The sequence below is a fragment of the Heptranchias perlo genome, chromosome 10, assembly GCF_035084215.1.
Source record: "Heptranchias perlo isolate sHepPer1 chromosome 10, sHepPer1.hap1, whole genome shotgun sequence".
NCBI lineage: Eukaryota > Metazoa > Chordata > Chondrichthyes > Hexanchiformes > Hexanchidae > Heptranchias > Heptranchias perlo.
The window spans coordinates 49,402,396-49,423,338 of record NC_090334.1 but is presented as its reverse complement, the minus strand read 5'-3'; the positions used below and the strand labels follow the sequence as shown (position 1 = coordinate 49,423,338).

At 44.2% G+C, this 20,943-nt stretch overlaps 1 protein-coding gene across 2 annotated transcripts in view; it reads left to right on the top strand.

Annotated features, from left to right (window-relative positions):
* LOC137326521 (adenylosuccinate synthetase isozyme 1-like) overlaps nt 1-20,943 on the top strand; it is a 72,554-nt gene that overhangs the window by 44,246 nt on the left and 7,365 nt on the right. For both annotated transcript variants that reach the window (XM_067991691.1, XM_067991692.1), the window contains 3 exons: nt 2,034-2,188; nt 10,607-10,731; nt 11,323-11,420. In XM_067991691.1, coding sequence (XP_067847792.1) covers nt 2,034-2,188; nt 10,607-10,731; nt 11,323-11,420 — 378 coding nt within the window. The remainder of the gene's footprint in view (nt 1-2,033; nt 2,189-10,606; nt 10,732-11,322; nt 11,421-20,943) is intronic.

The window sequence follows — 20,943 nt, the reverse complement described above, 5'->3', positions numbered from 1 at the left end:
CCAAGGTTCTCTGCTGGTGCATTAGAGGCCTCGGTGCAAGAGGTGAACAGAAGGAGGGGCATCCTATATCTGCAGCGGGCAAGAGGCCCTCCCGACATATGCTGAAAGGCAATGGGAGGCAATAGCTAACGAAATCAATGCCAGGTGCACAGCACCACCAACATGGATGCAGTGCAGGAAGAAGTTCAGTGCTTTGACATGTGTGGTCAAGGTGAGTGAGGTCAACTGTCAAGTGGCATCTCCTACCAACTGCACCACTAGCCACATCCACTGCTCCATGCACTACACCCTCCATCACCCACATACCAACAAACTCTTTCAATCAGTATTCAACTGTTCCAATCAGATGCTTCCTCTCACCCTCACACATTACCACTATTGCAAGCCGTGCACCCACAACTCATAGGTCACACACACTGGCAGCTAGTCAACCATGACAGGCACATCACCCAAACATCTTGCAGTACACTCACTGCCACATGTCCTGCTTTCTTGCAGGAGAAGGTGGCACATAAGAGGAGGCAGCAAGTGGCAGTGGCTCCATGGAACATGAACCTGCTGTCCTCTCTCAGAATCACACCTGCCACTCCTGCCACTCTGCTGGTGCCCTTGCTGTTGCCTGTCTGCTAGCCAGCCCACTCCCTGTAAAGTAATGAAACTTTATTCTAGGAACATAGGAAGATAGGAACAGAAGTAGGCCATTTAGCCTCTCAAGCCTGTTCCCCCATTCAATGAGATTGTGGTTGAACTATGAACTAACTCCATATACCCACCTTAATCCCATATCCCTTTATACATTTGGTTAACAAGAATCTATCAATCTCAGATTTAAAATGAACATTTGAGCTCGCATCAACTGCCGTTAGTAGAAGAGTGTTCCAAATTTCTAACACCCTTTGTGTGTAGAAGCGTTTCCTAACTGCACTCCTGCAAGTCCAGGCTCTAATTTTTAGGCTATGCCCCCTAGTCCTAGTATTCAAGTATAGGAGACCTCCAAAAACAGGTACAAATGCATTAGCAGCCAGAAGCAATAATCCAGCAACTAACCTATAAATCCTGCATGATCCCTTTAAATAGCACTGGTGAGGGAGTCCTCCATGCTGTTTACGACCTATTCAGCTGTGTGAGGTTAAAACAGTGCATTGGCTGGAGTGTTGAGTTCCAAAACTGAATCTGTCACTTTAAATCAGCATTGCACACTGATCTAAGACATATACTCCTTACTTTATATGCTGCCGGCAATCGTTACCTGCACGTGCGCAAACGCCTTTACCAAGATGGCGTCTGGCGCACGTCACGTTTGAATCATGTGCGTGCATTCCGTATGTCATTTTGGGTCCTTAAGAGGCCACGTAGTGCCTACAAAATGGGCTCTACACAGCCCAATTAATAGCCCAACAAGTCTACTACATCCAGAGTCCATGTATAATTACTCCATCATGGACCTCTCTCCCACACCATCTGTTGATCCCTACCTTATGGAGCACTAATTTTCTTCCCCAAACTCTCCTTTTTTTAAAAAAAAATTAACCAGTGTTAAATATGTCTATAGCCTTCATTCCCTGTTTTCAAGAGATATGGATTTAGTTCCTTTTTATAAGGATGCCATTTGATCCTGAGTCAACTACTTTCTCTTGGAATTTTTCCACAAATCCACTGTTCTGCAAGAAAAAACCCTCTAATCTTGCTCGAGGATTGTGAATTTTGTGCTTGTCCTTTAGTATATTGCTTATTATCCAAACTTTTAATTACTTTTCAGACCTGTATCCTGTTTGCCTTCAGTCTTTTTTCCAGTGATGATGGGTTTAATTGCTTGCACCTTTCTTCATAACTTATACTTGACCAAAGGATGTTTAGTGGTTCAGTAAAGTCAAAAGTGCAATTGATTTGAACAAAAAAAAACTTGACAGTATGAATATGACTTTTTTATTCTTTAATAATTTTTAGATCAATAACCTGGAAAATTTTCTATTATTTATTAAGCCTGATTGACAGATTTTTCCAGCAACTGCAATTTATTTTTCTATTTAAAGGAACTTATCCATTTGTGACATCGTCAAACTGCACTGCTGGAGGTGTATGCACAGGGCTGGGTATCCCTCCATCGAACATTGGAGCAGTATATGGTGTTGTCAAAGCCTACACCACCAGAGAGGGTATTGGAGCATTCCCAACTGAACAAAAAAATGTAAGTCTGGATTTTTCATTAATAGATTTGGAAGATTGAACATTTAAAGCACAGTTAAAATTGTATAACAAACACACTTTACTCCTGCCGGTTCCAGTGCCTGTGCCAATGTAACTCTTTAGATAATTGCTAATAAATTTGGAAGAATTGCCTACAATGAATTTTTCCTATTATTTATTCTTTCTCACTCTCTTTCTCTATGTTCTCTCTCACGCTCCCTCTCTCAAATCACTGAGCCCCCCCCCCCCCCCCAATTGAAAGTATCTGGTCATGCTAGACTACAAGCATCATTTGAATGATCAGATTGTGCAGCACTGCAATACTTAGTGGGATGAAATACCATTATGTCTCTTACACTTTCTACACTACCCCTGCAGGAAAAAAGGTGATACACTAACTAAGTCAATGAGGGAGTGGAGGTGGACAAATGAACCTACAGGCTCTAACACCCGCTTTCAGGGAGAGGCCATAGAGATTCTGGGAAGGCCCTTGGCTGAAGATATAGTAAATGACAAAATGGGAGAGCAGGTGCTATTTGAAGGTTTATCAAACTACTCTTGAGTTCTCAATCTTGTACTGGTTATACAAAACCCATAAGCATCCATCACAGCAGGAGGAAGCCCTATTAGTAGATCACCTCCATGCCACATCATTCTTATTGCCCTTTCTTATCCTATGTCATTGGTCTCCAAGAAGCCATCCGTTAAGTCCGCCCTGGCCCTGGAATATCCCAGGCACACATAACTGTCTCAGTGCGAATGAGTCATCACTGCTCTTCAGGTATCTAACATTGGTGTGCATTATTGTTTGCTGGTGGTAGCATACAGGCTGAATGTTTGGGGAGTAAACCCCTTTGCAGTTCATATATGAAGTCACATCAACAAAGAGAGCTAGAATGACAATGTGGGTCCCATCAATTGCTCCCTGAACCCTGGAAAAGCCAGCTATTCTATAAAATCCCTCAGCCCTCTTCTGCTGTGAATCAGCATCAATGGGAAGGAAGATCAATGAGCTTACCAGCTGTAGTAAATAAACATCTGTCACTTCAAGGATGCACTGTTGGGCAGCTGAATGTAACACATTACTAATGTCCCCATTGCCAGCTTGGAATGCGCTTGAGGTAAAAAAAATTGATGGCTATTATTTCCTTCAGTACCACAGGGAGAGTGGTCACAGCTCAGAAGGTGGGGTACAGGTTGATGTGAAGGGATGTAATGAGACAGGATTAATTAATGACCTAATTGTAAAGGAGCCTCTAGGTGGCAGTGATCACAATGTGATTGAATTTCGCATTCAGTTTGAGGGAGAGAAGAGTAAGTCTGAGACTAGTGTTTTAAACTTAAATAAGGGCAATTATGAGGGCATGAAGACAGAGCTGGCTAAAGAGAACTGGGAAATTAGGTTAATGGATAGGTCAGTGGAGATGCAGCGGCAGACATTTAATGAGATATTTCATAACACTTAGCAAAGATACATTCCAGTGAGAAAAAAAGACTCTAGGGGAAGGACGTACCATCCTTGGCTAACTAAGGAAATTAAAGATAGTATCAAATTGAAAGAAAAAGTATACAATTCTGCGAAGATTATTGGCAGGTCCGAAGATAGGACAGAATATAAAAAACAGCAAAGAATGACTAAAAGAATAATAAAGAGGGAGAAATTAAAGTACGAGAGAAAGCTAGCTAGAAATTTAAAAACAGATAGTAGGAGTTTCTACAGGTATTTAAAAAGGAAAAGAGTAAGTAAAGTGAGTGTTAGTCCTCTAGAGAGTGAGTCTGGGGAATTAATAATGGAGAATAAAGAAATGGCGGATGAATTGAACAGATATTTTGCGTCCGTCTTCACTGTAGAGGATACAAATAACATACCAGAAATAATTGTGAATCAAGAGGTGAAAGGGAGGGAGGAACTTAAAACATTTACAATCACCAGGGAAAGGGTTCTGAAAAAAATATTGGAGCTAAAAGCTGACAAGTCCCCAGGTCCTGATGAATTTCATCCTAGGGTCTTAAAAGAAGTGGCTGCAGAGATAGTAGATGCATTGGTATTAATTTTCTAAAATTCCCTAGATTCTGGAAGGGACCCATCAAATTGGAAAATAGCGAATGTAACTCCTCTATTTAAGAAACGAGGGAGTCAGAAAGCAGGAAACTACAGGCCAGTTAGCTGAACATCTGTCATAGGGAAAATGCTAATATCTATTATTAAGGAGGTTATGGCAGGGCACTTAGAAAATCTCAATGCAATCGGGCAGAGTCAACACGGCTTTGTGAAAGGGAAATCATGTTTGACTAATTTATTAGTGTTCTTTGAAGAAGTAACAAGCAACGTGGATAAAGGGGATCCTGTGGATGTGGTGTATTTGGATTTCCGGAAGGCTTTTGATAAGGTGCCACATCAAAGGCTACTACACAAAATAAGAGCTCATGATGTAGGGGGTAACATATTAGCATGGATAAAGTATTGGTTAGCTAACAGGAAACAGGGAGTAGGCATAAATGGGTCATTTTCAGGTTGGCAAGATGTAACGAGTGGAGTGCCACAGGGATCAGTGCTGGGGCCTCAACTATTTACAATCTGTATCAATGACTTGGATGAAAGGACCGAATGTATGGTTACTAAATTTGCTGATGACACCAAGGTAGGTAGGAAAGCAAGTTGTGAAGAGGACATAAGGAGTCTGCAAAGGGATATAGATAAGTTAAGTGAGTTGGCAAAAATTTGGCAGATGGAGTATAATGTGGGAAAATGTAAACTTGTCCACTTTGGCAGGAGGAACAGAAAAGCAGTATATTATTTAAATGGAGAGAGACTGCAGAACTCTGAGGTACAGAGGGATCTGGGTGACCTAGTACATGAATCACAAAAAGTTAGTATGCAGGTACAGCAAGTGATTAGGAAGGCAAATGGAATGTTGTCATTTATTGCAAGGGGAATGAAACATAAAAGTAGAGATGTTTTGCTACAGTTGTACAGGGCATTGGTGAGACCACATCTTGAACACTGTGTACAGTTTTGGTCTCCTTATTTAAGAAAGGACATAATTGCTTTGGAGGCGGTTCAGAGAAGGTTCACTGGACTGATTCCTGGGATGAGGGGGTTATCTTATGAGGAAAGGTTGGACAAGTTGGGCCTGAAAACACTGGAGTTTAGAAGAATGAGAGGTGATCTTATAGAAACATATAAGATCCTGAGGGGACCAGAAGGGGTAGATGCTGAGAAGATGTTTCCCCTTGTGGAAGATACTAGTACTAGGGACCACAGTTTAAAAATAAGGGATCTCCCATTTAAGACGGAGATGAGGAAAAAAATTTTCTCTGAGGGTCGTGAGTCTGTGGAACTCCCTTCCCCAGAGAGCGGTAGAGGCAGGGTCATTGAATATTTTTAAGGCTGAGTTAGATAGATTCCTGATTAACAAGGGAGTCAAAGATTTTTGGAGGTGGACAGAAAGTAGGAATGAGGTCACAATCAGATTAGCCATGATCTTATCAAATGGCAGAGCAGGCTTGAGGGGGCAAATGGTCTACTCCTCTTAATTCGTATGTTCGTATGAAGCATATGGCAGTGCTCCTGCATTGTTTCCAAGAATAGGAGAATATCTGGAGGGAAAAGCCATCCCTTTGTAGAAGCCCCCAGAGGGGAGTGGGGGATGCTTGTAAATATTTTTTGCAGTCCTGCTAAAGGAACTTCTCCTTGGCTGCCAGATTGACTTATCCTACAATCATAGAAAGTTATGGCACAGAAGGAGGCCATTCGGCCCATCATGTCCGTGCTGGCCAAAAAAGTGCTATCCAGCTTAATCCCACTTTCCAGCACTTGGTCTGTAGTCCTGTAGGTTACGGCACTTCAAGTGCACATCCAAGTACTTTTTAAATGAGTTGAGGGTTTCTGCCTTTACCACCCTTTCAGGCAGTGCGTTCCAGACCCCCACCACCCTCTGGGTGAATTTCTCCTCGGCTCCCCTCTAATCCTTCTACCAATTACTTTAAATCTACGCCCCTTGGTCACTGACCCCTCTGCTAACGGAAATAGGTCCTCCCTATCCACTCTATCTAATCCCGTCATAATTTTATATACCTCAATTAAATCTCCCCTCAGCCTCCTTTGTTCCAAAGAAAACAACCCCAGCCTATCCAATCTTTTCTCATAGCTAAAATTCTCCAGGCCTGGCAACATCCTTGTAAATTTCCTCTGCACCCTCCAGTGCAATCACATCTTTCCTGTAATGTGGTCACCAGAACTGTACGCAGTACTCAAGCTGTGGCCTAACCAATGTTTTATACAGTTCTAGCATAACCGCCCTGCTCTTATACTCTGTGCCTCGGCTAATAAAGGAAACTATGCCATATGCCTTTTTAACCACCTTATCTGCCTGTCCTACCTTCAGGGACCTGTGGACATGCACTCCAAGGTCCCTCTGTTCTTCTACACCTCTCAGTATCCTCCCATTTATTGTGTACTTGTTTGCCCTCCCCAAATGTATTACCACACACTTCTCTGGATTGAATTCCATTTGCCACTTTTCTGCCCACCTGACCAGTCCATTGATATCTTCCTGCGGTCTACAGCAAACTTCTTGATCACGCCCCCCATATTCAAGTCCAAATGATTAATACATACCACAAAAATCAAGGGTCTAGTACTGAGCCTTGCGGGACCCCATTGGAAACAGCCTTCCAGTCGCAAAAACACCCGTCAACCATTACCCTTTGCTTCCTGCCACTCAGCCAATTTTGGATCCAACTAGCCACTTTCCCTTGGATCCCATGGGCTTCTACTTTTCTGACCAGTCTGCCATGTGGGACCTTGTCAAAAGCCTTGCTAAAATCCATGTAGACTAATTCAAATGCGTTACCCTCATTGACCCTCCTTGTTACCCCCTCAAAAAATTCAGTCGAGTTAGTCAGACATGACCTTCCCTTAACAAATCCATGCTGACTGTCCTTGATTAATCCATGCCTTTCTAAATGATGATTTATGCTGATCCTCAGGATTGATTCCAATAATTTGCCCACCACCAAGGTTAGACTGGCCTATGATTACTCGGTCTATCTCTTTCTCCCTTTTTAAACAATGGTACAACGTTAGCAGTCCTCCAATCCTCTGGTACCATGCCTGTAGCTAGGGAGGATCAGAAAATGATGGTCAGAGCCTGCTCTATTTCCTCCCTTGCTTGTCTTAACAGCCTGGAATACATTTCATCTGGGCCTGGCGATTTATCTACTTTCAAAGATTCTAAACCTCTTAATACTTCCTCTCTGACTATGTTTATCCTACCTAATATTTCACACTTCTCCTCCTCCTCCTCAACGACAATCTCTGCATCGTCCCCCTCTTTTGTGAAGACAGACGCAAAGTATTCATTAAGAACCATACCCACATCTTTCGCCTCCACACAAAGGTTCCCTTTTTGGTCTCTAATAGGCCCTACTCTTTCCTTAGTTATCCTCTTGCTCTTAATGTATTTATAAAACATTTTTGGGTTTTCCTTAATTTTACTTGCCAGTATTTTTTCGTGCCCACTGTTTGCTTTCCTAATTTCCTTTTTAATTTCACCCCTGCACTTTCTATACTCCTCGGCTTTCTGCAGTATTGAGTTCTTGGTGTCTGCCTATTAGAGACCAAAAAGGGAACCTTTGTGTGGAGGCGAAAGATGTGGGTATGGTTCTTTTTTGCCTTATCTTACCCTGTATGCTCCTTGTCATCCCTGGGGCTCTAGATTTGGCAGTCCCGCCCTCCTTCTTCAGGGAAGTTACAAAGAAAAGTGCAAAAAAAAAGCATTTTTTAAAAAAAAATTTGGGGTTCCATACATCAGCACTCCATAGTTGCAGCCTTAATGAGTAACAGTAACTTCCCCTTTACGCAAAGCCCCTTCACGTATATCGTGTTTAACTAACTTGATTGAGTTTTTTGATGAGGTAACAGAGTTGATGAGGGCAATGTGGCTGATGTTGTGTATATAGACTTTAAAAAGGTGTTTGATAAAGTGCCACATAATAGGCTTGTTAGCAAAATTGATGCCCATGGAATAAAGGGGGGAGTGGCAGCAGCATGGATATGAACTCGACTAAGTGACGGGAAACAAAGATAAGTGGTGAACGGCTGTTTTTCGGACTGGAGGAAGGTATACAGTGGTGTTCCCCAGGGGTCGGTACTAGGACCACTGCTTTTTTTGATACAAATTAACGACTTGTACTTGGGAGTACACTGCACAATTACAATATTTGCAGATGACACAAAACTTGGAAGTGTAGTAAACAGTGAGGAGGATAGTAATAGACTTCAGGAGGATATAGAAATATGGAATGGGCGGACACATGGCCAATGAAATTTAATGCAGAGAAGTGCAAATTGATACATTTTGGTAGGAAGAATGAGGAGAGCCAATATAAACTAAATGGTACAATTCTAAAGGGGGTGCAGGAACAAAGGGAACTGAGGGTATATGTGCACAAATCTTTGAAGGTGGCAGGACTGGTTGAGAAAGCGGTTTAAAAAAGCATACGGGATCCTGGGCTTTATAAATAGAGGCATAAGAGTACAAAAGCAAGGAAGTTATGTTGAATCTTTATAAAACACTGGTCTGGCCACAGCTGGAGTATTATGTCCAATTCTGGGCACCGCACTTTAGGAAGGATGTGAAGGCCTTAGAGAGGGTGCAGAAAAGATTTCCTAGAATGGTTCCAGGGATGAGGGACTTCAGTTAAGTGGACAGACTGGAGAAGCTGGGGTTTTTCTCCTTAGAGCAGAGAAGATTGAGAGGAGATTTGATAGAAGTGTTCAAAATCATGACGGGTTTAGATAAAGTAAATAAAGAGAAACTGTTCGCATTGGTGGAAGGATCGAGAACCAGAAGACATAGATTTAAGGTGATTGGCAAAAGAACCAAAGGCGACGTGAGGAAAATCTTTTTTGCGCAGCGAGTAGTTATGATCTGGAATGCACTGCCTGAAAGGGTGGTGGAAGCAGATTCAATTGTGGCTTTCAAAAAGGAATTGGATAAACATTTGAAAGGAATAAATTTGCAGGGCTACAGGGAAAGAGTGGGGGAATGGCACTGACTGGATTGCTCTTACATAGAGCCGGCACATGCTCGATGGGCCGAATGGCCTCCTTCTCTGTTGTAATGATTCTACACTGGGGAACACATATTTCGTACAGGCATTCCCAACGTCAGGCGATCGGAGCCGAAATCATGACGTGTGATGTCAAATCACATGCTGTTGCTGGACAGTGACCAGGCGCCCAGCGTAACTGCCTCTGGAAATCAGGAAAGATACAAACAATAGCCCCCACCTGCTAAAAGTACATTGCTACACCGGCAGAGGAGCAGCAGAAAATCCAGGCTACCAACTCTTCCATGGGAGATTCTGATCTTGTACTCTGCCAATAAATCTAATTTTACCAAAAACTAAGAAAAAAAATAAGGATGGTATGGAGATGGGGCTTACTCCAGAAGCCGTAGTGGCAGTGGAAGTACCCTAATAAAATTCTTCCCATAATTGTCTGAATTAATAATTGGTATTGCTGTTAAATCTGTTGTTTAATGCTCGGCAGACATTATGGCAGTAATATTTGGATAGTCCCGCAAATGTTCTAAATAGCATTCTCTTTGTATGTACATATTTTTTTAATGAAGTTGCATTGTAGGGATCTGGGGGGGTACAGATCCACAAATCACTAAAAGTAGCGACGCAGGTTAATAAGACCATAAAAGAGCAAACCAAGCACTGGGGTTCATTTCTAGAGGGATAGAATTGAAAAGCAGATAAGTTATGTTAAATTTGTAATGAACCTTGGTTAGACCACATTTTAGCACTGTGAACAGTTCTGGTCTCCATATTGTAAAAAGGATACAGAGGCACTGGAGAAGGTGCAAAATGATTTACTAGGATGATACCAGAACTGAGAGATTGAACAGGCTGGTGTTCGTTCTTCTAGAAAAGAGAAGACTGAGGGTGACCTGATAAAGATCGTTAAGATTCTGAAAGGATTTGATAGGTTAGACATAGAGAAAATGTTTCCACTTGTCGGGGGAGACCAGAACTAGGGGCCATAAATACAAGAAAGTCACTAATAAATCCAATAGGGAATTCAGGAGAAATTGCTTTACCCAGAGTGGTTAGAATGTGGAACTCGCTACCACAAGGACTAGTTGAGGCGACTAGTATAAATGCATTTAAGGGGAAGCTAGGTAAACATGAGGGAGAAAGGAATAGAAGGATATGCTGATAGAGTTAGATGAAGTAGGGAGGGAGGAGGCTCGTGTGGAGCATAAACACCGGTATGGACCTGTTGGGCCGAATGGCCTGTTTCTGTGCTGTATATTCTATGTATAAGCGTAAGTAAGTACTTCTGTATACCAAGATTAAGTTTGCTTCATGTGTCAGTTGCTGAAATTGAACTGAAACATTTCAGGAAATCGGTGAACTGTTACAATCCCGAGGTAAGGAAGTGGGTGTAACTACAGGCAGGAAGAGACGCTGTGGCTGGTTAGACCTAGTCATCCTGAAGTATGCCAATATGATCAATGGATTTACTGCGTGAGTACATTGGACCAGACTCCACTTTATGTATTGTTAACAGTAAAGAAAGAACAGGGGTGTGGGTCAGCCGATCGCAGGGTCCGATCATGTGGAGTGGGAAACTGGTTTGCTTGAGGGGTCCGGGGGAAGCACTCTTGCTCCTCCTGGCCCACAAGCAGTGCTGGAAAGGTACTCACCTGCTGGATCCAGCTGTTCTTGCCTCCTTTCAGCTGTCTGGTTTCCCAAGGCCTGGGAAACCCTGCCCACGGCGTTAAATCTGAAAAACAGCTAAAAATTGAGGCAAGAATATTTAAATGAGGAACTTGCCTCCAGGGAGCAGGTTAGTCGCCCACCCCTCCAACCTGCCTCCCATGATACTGGAAGTGGGTGCATTGGAGGTGGATTTCCCATTTTTGCCAATATAACTTGGAAAACTACAATATATTTATTATGAAGCACCTCTTTGAGCAACCAAATAGAATAACTGGAACAATGGCTCAAGGCACTGAGATGCATAGGTACTGACCATTTCCCCTTTAGTATCAAAAGTAATAAAAAATTTGACTTTCTCATTCAATCTTAACAGTAACATTATTTCTAAACCCATAGCTTGGCATTAACGAAGCTGGATATCCTGGAGGTCCTTGATGAGATTAAAATTGGTTTGGCTTACAAGCTGAATGGAAAGAGAATCCCATATTTTCCAGGTACTGCATGCAAAACAGCCAAAAAAATATTTTAGCCTCATGATTAAAAACCTTCTCAACCTAGCTTTGCTTCAATGTGGGAAAAATTCCATCAAGAAAATGTGCAAAGCTTGAAATATCCACATTTCACCCAAACATACTGAAGGGGAAGTGCAGAGAACTAGTACCACAAGCACCTTCAAAATCCTGATTCACCTTGTAACGTAAATTACAAACAATGATGATTATCAAAACACAAATCAGAGTCAGTCAGCATTTGGGTCCTATGGTTGAAGTTACTCAAGTTTTCTTCAGTAAGCCAAGCCCCATCAAATATCATATGTACATTTAAAATGCTTTCAATAATCCCCATAACTGTTGTTTAAGCCATATGAAAGATTCCTTGTTTATTCGGCACATTAGGAATATTTCTGTGACATGCTCTTTTTTTTATTCGTTCATGGGATGTGGGCGTTGCTGGCAACGCCAGCATTTATTGCCCATCCTTAATTGCCCTTGAGAAGGTGGTGGTGAGCCGCCTTCTTGAACCGCTGCAGTCCGTGTGGTGAAGGTTCTCCCACAGTGCTGTTAGGAAGGGAGTTCCAGGATTTTGATCCAGCGACGATGAAACAACGGCGATATATTTCCAAGTCGGAATGGTGTGTGACTTGGAGGGGAACGTGCAGGTGGTGTTGTTCCCATGTGCCTGCTGCTCTTGTCCTTCTAGGTGGTAGATGTCGTAGGTTTGGGAGGTGCTGTCGCAGAAGCCTTGATGAGTTGCTGGAGTGCATCCTGTAGATGGTACACACTGCAGCCACGGTGCGCCAGTGGTGAAGGGAGTGAATGTTTAGGGTGGTGGGTGGGGTATCAATCAAGCGGGCTGCTTTGTCCTGGATGGTGTCGAGCTTCTTGAGTGTTATTGGAGCTGCACTCATCCAGGCAAGTGGAGAGTATTCCATCACACTCCTGACTTAGAACATAAGAACATAAGAAATAGGAGCAGGAGTAGGCCAATCGGCCCCTCGAGCCTGCTCCGCCATTCAATAAGATCATGGCTGATCTGATCCCAACCACAAATCTAAAGAACACAAGAAGTAGGAGCAGGACCCGGCCACTCAGCCCCTGGGCCCTCTTGTGCCTTGTAGATGGTGGAAAGGCTTTGGGGAGTCAGGAGGTGAGTCACTTGCCACAGAATACCCAGCCTCTGACCTGCACTTGTAGCCACAGTATTTACGTAGCTGGTCCAGTTAAGTTTCTGGTCAATGGTGACCCCCAAGGCGTCGTTGGTGGGGGATTCGGCGATGGTAATGCTGTTGAATGTCAAGGGGAGGTGGTTCGACTCTCTCTTGTTGGAGATCGTCATTGCCTGGCACTTAACTGGCGCGAATGTTACTTGTCACTTATCAGCCCAAGCCTGGATGTTGTCCAGGTCTTGCTGCATGCGGGCACAGACTGCTTCATTATCTAAGTGGTTGCAAATTGAACCGAACACTGTGCAATTATCAGCAAACATCCCCGTATCTGACCTTATGATGGAGGGAAGGTCATTGATGAAGCAGCTGAAGATGGTTGGGCCTAGGACAATGCCATGAGGAACTCCTGCAGCAATGTCCTGGGGCTGAGATGATTGGCCTCCAACAACCACTGCCATCTTTCTTTGTGCTAGGTACGACTCCCAGTTACTGGAGAATTTTCCCCCTGATTCCCATTGACCTCAATTTTACTAGGGCTCCTTGGTGCCACACTCGGTCAAATGCTGCCTTGATGTCAAGGGCAGTCGCTCTCACCTCACCTCTGGAATTCAGCTCTTTTGTCCATGTTTGGAGCAAGGCTGTAATAAGGTCTAGAGCTGAGTGGTCCTGGCAGAACTCAAACTGAGCATCGGTGAGCAGGTTATTGGTGAGTAAGTGCCGCTTGATACCACTGTCGACAACACCTTCCATCACCGTTGATGATTGAGAGTGGACTGATGGGGCGGTAATTGGCTGGATTGGATTGTCCTGCTTTTTGTGGACAGGACATACCTGGGCAATTTTCCACATTATCGGGTAGATGATGGTGTTGTATATGTACTGGAACAGCTTGGCTAGAGGCGCAGCTAGTTCTGGAGCACAAGTTTTCAGCACTACAGCCAGGATGTTGTCGGGGCCCATAGCCATCGTTGTATCCAGTGGACTCAGCCGTTTCTTGATATCATGAGGAGTGAATCGAATTGGTTGAAGACTGGCTTCTGTGATGGTGGGGATATCGGGGGAGGCCGAGATGGATCATCCACTCGACACTTCTGGCTGAAGATGGTTGCAAACACTTCAGCCTTGTCTTTTGCACTCACGTGCTGGACTCTGCCATCATTGAGGATGGGGATGTTTACATAGCCTCCTCCTGCCATTAGTTGTTTAATTGTCCACCACCATTCACGACTGGATGTGGCAGAACTGCAGAGCTTTGATCTGATCTGTTGGTTGTGGAATCGCTTAGCTCTGTCCATAGCATGTTGCTTCCACTGTTTAGCATGCATGTAGTCCTGTGTTGTAGCTTCACAGGTTGGCACCTCATTTTTAGGTACACCTGGTGCTGCTCCTGGCATGCTCTTCTACACACCTCATTGAACCATGGTTGATCTCCTGCTTGTTGGTAATGGTAGAGTGAGGAATATGCCGGGCCATGAGGTTACAGATTGTGCTGGAATACAATTCTGCTGCTGTTGATAGCCCTCAGCGCCTCATGGACACCCAGTTTTGAGCTGCTAGATCTGTTCTGAATCTATCCCATTTAGCACGGTGGTACCAATACTGGGGAAAGAGGGAGCTGTTCTGTTGGAACGGGCTTCGACTGAACCATTCTGGGACCAGTGTTCTGGCAAACCGAATAACTAGGGCGGTAGAGAAGGCTTTAAACTAAATAAAGAGGGGGGAGGGCTCAGGTGGGGCAAAGTTTAGATTGATAAAGAGAAAAGACAAGGAAGTAGTACAGGAAAGTGTTGGGGATAATGATAAACAGAGTGTGTCAGGAAGGCACAGAGCGTACAAACATAAGAGTGCACTAGCAAATGGGGCTGGGGTAGGAAAGAATGGAAAAAAGACAAAATTAAAGGATCTTTATCTGAATGCGCGCAGCATTCGTAATAAGATAGATGATTTGACGCCACAAATAGAAACAAATGAGTATGATCTCATGGCCATTACAGAGACATGGTTGCAAGGTGACCAAGGTTGGGAGCTAAATATTCAGGATTATTGAACATTTCGGAAGGATAGGAAAAAAGGTAAAGGTGGTGGGATAGCTCTGTTAATAACGGATGAAATTGGTATAATAGTGAGAAATGATCTTGGCTCAGAAGATCAAGATGTCGAATCAATTTACGTAGAGGTAAGAAATAGCAAGGGTGAGAAATCACTGGTGGGAGTAGTATATAGGCCCCCTAACAGTAGATACACTGTAGGGCAAAGTATAAATCAGGAAATAAGGGGGGCTTGTAAAAAAGGTAATGCAATAATCATGGGCAATTTTAACTTTCACATAGATTGGACAACTCAAATTGGCAAAAATAGTCCTGAGAAGGAGTTCATAGAGTGTATTCGGGACTGTTTCTTGGATCAATACATTGGGGAACCAATCAGGGAACAGGCCATTTTGGATCTGGTAATGGGTAACGAAACAGGATTAATCAATGATCTCAAAGTAAAGGATCCCTTGGGAAGCAGTGATCATAACATGATAGAATTTCACATCTAGTTTGAGAGCGAGGATCTTGGGTCTGAAACTACTGTATTAAACTTAAATAAGGGCAATTCTAAAGGAATGAGGGCGGAATTGGCTAAAGTGGACTGGGTAAACAGATTAGATGGAATGATGGTGGATAAGCAGTGGCAAACATTGAAAAAGATATTTTATGACTCTCAACAAAAACATATCCCTGTGAGGAGGAAAGACTCCACAAAAAGGTTGAACCAACCATGGCTAACTAAGGAAGTCAAGGATGGTATCAGGTTAAAAGAAAAAGCATACAACATGGCAAAGATTACTGATAAGCCCAAAGATTGGGAAAACTTTAAAAACCAGCAAAGGATGACTAAAAGAATAATAGAGAGAGAAAATAAATTGAGAGTAAACTAGCAATAAATATAAAAACCGACAGTAAAGGCTTCTTCAAGTATATAAAAAGGAAGAGGGTAGCTAAAGTAAACATTGGTCCCTGAGAGGATGAGACTGGGGAAATAATAATGGAAAACAAGGAAATGGCAGAGGAATTGAACAGATATTTCGTATCTGTCTTCACAGTAGAAGATACTAATAACATACCAATAATAGTATCACTAGAGAAAAAGTACGAGGTAAACTAATGGGTCTAAGGGCTGACAAGTCCCCTGGACCTGATGGCTTGCATCCGAGGGTCTTAAAGGAAATGGCTACAGAGATAGTGGATGCATTGGTTGTAATCTTCCAGAATTCACTAGATTCTGGAAAGGTCCCAGCGGATTGGAAAACCGCAAACGTAACACCTCTATTCAAGAAGGGAGTGAGACAGAAAGCAGGTAACTATAACCAGTTAGCCTAACATCTGTCATTGGGAAAATGCTAGAATCCATTATTAAGGAAGTAGTAGCAGGACATTTGGAGACTCATAATACAATCAAGGAGAGTCAACGTGGTTTTATGAAGGGGAAATCATATCTGACAAATTTATTAGAGTTCTTTGAGGAAGTAACGGGCAGGGTGGATAAAGGGGAACCAATGGATGCAGTATATTTGGATTTCCAAAAGGCATTTGATAAGATGCCACATAAAAGATTACTGCACAAGATAAGAGCTCATGGTGTTGGGGGTAATATATTGGCATGGGTAGAGGATTGGCTAACTAACAGAAAACAAAGAGTTGGGATAAAAGGGTCATTTTCAAAATGGTAATCTGTAACCAGTGGGGTGCCGCAGGGATCAGTGCTGGGGCCTCAACTATTTACAATATATATCAATGACTTGGATGAAGGAACAGAGTGTCTTGTGACCAAATTTGCTGATGATACAAAGATAGGTGGAAAAGCAAGTTGCGATGAGGACACAAAGTGTCTGCAAAGGGATATTGACAGGTTAAGCGAATGAGCAAAAATTTGGCAGATGGAATATAAGGTGGGAAAATGTGAAGTCATCCACTTTGGGAGGAAAAATAAAAAAGTAAAATATTATTTGAATGGAGAAACACTACAAAATGCTGCGGTACAGAGGGATCTGGGAGTCCTTGTACATGAAACACAAAAAGTCAACATACAGGTGCAGCAGGTAATCCGGAAGGTAAACGGAATATTGGCTTTTATTTCTAGGGGGATGGAGTATAAAAGCAGGGAAGTCATGCTATAACTGTGCAGGGTGCTGGTGAGACCACACCTGGAGTATTGCGTACAGTTCTGGTGCCCTTATTTAAGGAAGGACATACTTGCATTGGAGGCAGTTCAGAGAAGGTTCACTAGGTTGATTCCGGGTATGGAAGGGTTGTCTTATGAGGAAAGATTGAACAGGTTGGGTCTATACTCATTGGAGTTTTGAAGAATGAGAGGAGATCTTATTGAAACATACAAGATTCTGAGGGGACTCGATAGGGTAGATGCTGAGAGGATGTTACCCCCTCATGGGGAAATCTAAAACTAGGGGGCATCGTCTCAGAATAAGCGGTCGCCTGTTTAAGACGGAAATGAGGAGGAATTTCTTCTCCCAGAGGGTCGTGAATCTTTGGAATTCTTTACCCCAAAAAGCTGTGGAGGCTGAGTCATTGTATACATTCAAGGTTGAGTTAGACAAATTTTTGATCAGCAAGGGAGTCAAAGGATATGGGGATAGGGTGGGAAAGTGGAGTTTAGGTAAAAAATCAGATCAGCCATGATCTCATTAAATGGCGGAGCAGGCTCAAGGGGCTGAATGGCCTACTCCTGCTCCTGTCTCTTTTCGTAGTGCCACACCACACGTTGGATCGTGTCCTCAGTGTGAAGACGGGACTTCGTCTCCACAAGGACTGTGTGGTGGTCACTCCTACCAATACTGTCATGGACAGATGCATCTGCAACAGGTAGATTGGTGAGGATGAGGTCAAGTAGGTTTTTCCCTCGTGTTGCTTCGCTCACCACCTGCTACAAGCTCAGTCTGGCAGCTATGTCCCTCAGGACGCGGCCAGTTCGGTCAGTAGTGGTGCTACCGAGCCACTCTTGGTGATGGACATTGAAGTCCCCCACCCAGAGTACATTCTGTGCCCTTGCTACCCTCAGTGCTTCCTCCAAGTGATGTTCAACATGGAGGAGGACTGATTCATCAGCTGAGGGAGGGCGGTAGGTGGTAATCAGCAGGAGGTTTCCTTGCCCATGTTTGACCTGATGCCATGAGATTTCATGGGGTCCAGAGTCAATGTTGAGGACTCCCAGGGCCACTGCCTCCTGACTGCATACCAGTGTACCGCCACCTCTGGTGGGTCTGTCCTGCCGGTGGGACAGGACATACCCAGGGATGGTGATGGAAGAGTCTGGGATATTGGATGAAAGGTATGATTCTGTGAGTATGGCTATGTCAGGTGTGCTGTCATCCTGAGAGAGGACAGCAAGTGCGTCTTCCATGGCGCCAATGCTACTTGTATGAGGCTATGCCTAAGCACTCCCACTGTTCTGTGAGAACAAAGAGTTAGAGTGATGTGATGGTTTGGTATCCTATGCATGCTTTCATCCACACTTAGCAAGCTGGAAATGGTGGTAACCAGAACCTGAATGGTAGCTGTCTGAAATTCCATCGAAGCTTTCACCACAGGCTCCATAACTGAGAGCTATGCTGCACTGTGCATATAAGTGACCATATGCTTTATGATTACACTTCACTCCATCGCCGAATCCCCCACCATCAACATCCTGGGGGTCACCATTGACCAGAAACTTAACTGGACCAGCCATATAAATACAGTGGCTACAAGAGCAGGTCAGAGGCTGGGTATTCTGTGGCGAGTGACTCACCTCCTAACTCCCCAAAGCCTTTCCACCATCTACAAGGCACAAGTCAGGAGTGTGATGGAATACTCTCCACTTGCCTGGATGAGTGCAGCTCCAACAACACTCAAGAAGCTCGACACCATCCAGGACAAAGCAGCCCGCTTGATTGGCACCCCATCCACCACACTAAACATTCACTCCCTTCACCACCGGCGCACTGTGACTGCAGTGTGTACCATCCACAGGATGCACTGCAGCAACTCGCCAAGGCTTCTTCAACAGCACCTCCCAAACCCGCGACCTCTACCACCTAGAAGGACAAGAGCAGCAGGCACATGGGAACAACACCACATGCACGTTCCCCTCCAAGTTACACACCATCCCGACTTGGAAATATATCGCCGTTCCTTTATCGTCGGGTCAAAATCCTGGAACTCCCTTCCTAACAGCACTGTGGGAGAACCTTCACCACACGGACTGCAGCGGTTCAAGAAGGCGGCTCACCACCACCTTCTCAAGGGCAATTAGGGATGGGCAATAAATGTCGGCCTCGACAGCGACGCCCACGTCCCATGAACGAATTTTTAAAAAAACACCGGCTTTCCCACCAGCTGCTCAACAAATGCCCACGTTAGTGTCAGAAAGGCAGATGGGCCAACATGCCCCAGCCATAGCCAAGTTGCTGCAGTCTGCAGCTGTGCCCTCTCAGACCAGAGCTCCATGAGGTCACCCACGGCCATCTCAACTGTTCTCAATGAATGAAGAGCAGCCTTCCACCTGTGTTGCAGCCACTAGGATAGCACCTCGTATGAGCACTTGATTAGGGAAAAGGGGACTGGGGTTTTGCACAAAGACGACTTTTAGTTCATAATTGAAAAATAAACCGTTTGGAATCAACAACAACAAACACTTGCATTCATATAGCGCCTTTAATGTAGTAAAACGTCCCAAGGTGCTTCACACGAGCATTATCAAACAAAATTTGACACCGAGCCACATAAGGAGGTATGAGGAAAGGTGACCAAAAGCTTAGTCAAAGAGGTAGGTTTTAAGGAGCGTCTTCAAGGAGGAGAATGGGGCACAGAGGTGGAGAGGTTTAGGGAGAGAATTCCAGAGCTTAGGGCCTAGGCAGCTGAAGGCACGGCCACCAATGGTGATGTGAATAAAATCAGGGATGTGCAAGAGGCAAGAATTAGAGGAGCACAGAGATCACGGATGGGCGGAGGAGGTTACAGAAGTAAGGAAGGGCGAGACCATGGAGGGATTTGGAAACAATGATAAGAATTTTAACATCGAGGCATTCTTGGACCGGGAGCCAATGTAGGTCAGCGAGCACCGGGGTGATGGGAGAATGGGACTTGGTTTCTTGTGCAGAGTTTCTTTGCATTGCTGTTTATTGACCATGCCATGTGATGTGATGTGAGAAATACCCATGCTGGTCTTTAAATTGAGGGCATTCATCTGGAGGGCGGAGGGATTGTTGGTGCAGGAGGGAATGGAAGATTCAACCAAAGCATTCCTCAATGATCTACTGACATACATCAAGTAGCAGAACCTATTTTTCAGGATGCCGATGGTTTGCTCAATCAGAGCTCAGGTAGAAGAGTGGCTCTGATTGTATCACTCCTCTGGGTCTCTTTTCGGGTTCCTGACAGGTGTCATGAGCCACATGTTCAGGGTATAACCCTCATCCCCAGGCAGACAGCCTGACACCTGATGGTCTGGTTGGAAGAGTGAGGGGATTATGGACTGGCGCAGGCTAAAGGCATCATGACACTTGCCAGGAAATCGAGTGCAGACCTGCATAATGCGATTCCTGTCATCGTACACCAGCTGCACATTCTGCGAGTAGCAGCTTTTCCTGTTTGTTTTCTCTGGGTTCTTGATATGGAGCACGCAAGGTTATATGGGTGCAGTCAATAATACCCTGCACCTGGGGAAAGCTTGCTATCCCAGTGAACCCTATTCAAGCCCTGTCTTACTGCTTTGTTGCCACCATAGGGTGCAGCTCCATCCCCTCCTTCCAAGACTTATCTTCAGGCCACTGCAGGCAAGAGGCCGAATATTCATTTTGTTCAAATGGGCGAGCTTCCTGTTGAAGCACGACAGGCACCGGCAGCTCGCCCAATTATTATTAATGAGGCCTGAAGACCAGTTCCAGGCCAGACTCGGACCTCCCGGTTTGAATGCACATTGCAGCCGTATCGCCGCCTTCACGCCCAAAACCGGGTGCTGACTAATTTCTACCCCAACAAATCCACAATTAGTAAATGTACATGGCCTTTCACACAGAAAAAAATTCGGAGATGTATCATAAAGTTAATGGGGAAGGAAAGTCTAGAGGGGAGTACACTTAGTTCAATAAGTTGTACATTCAAAAAAAGGACAAATTGATAGCTTCACTTCTGCCACCAGGACAGTCTGGTGGAGTCACTGATGGAAAAGAACCTCACGCATCCCGAAGGGCTTTATCGAGAACCACAACTTTGATCCAAAAACGCCTGACCTCGCAAGAATGCACCATCAGCTGCATATGCTGTATCATTTATTCCTCCTTTACATTTTAAAGTACAAATATGTGCACA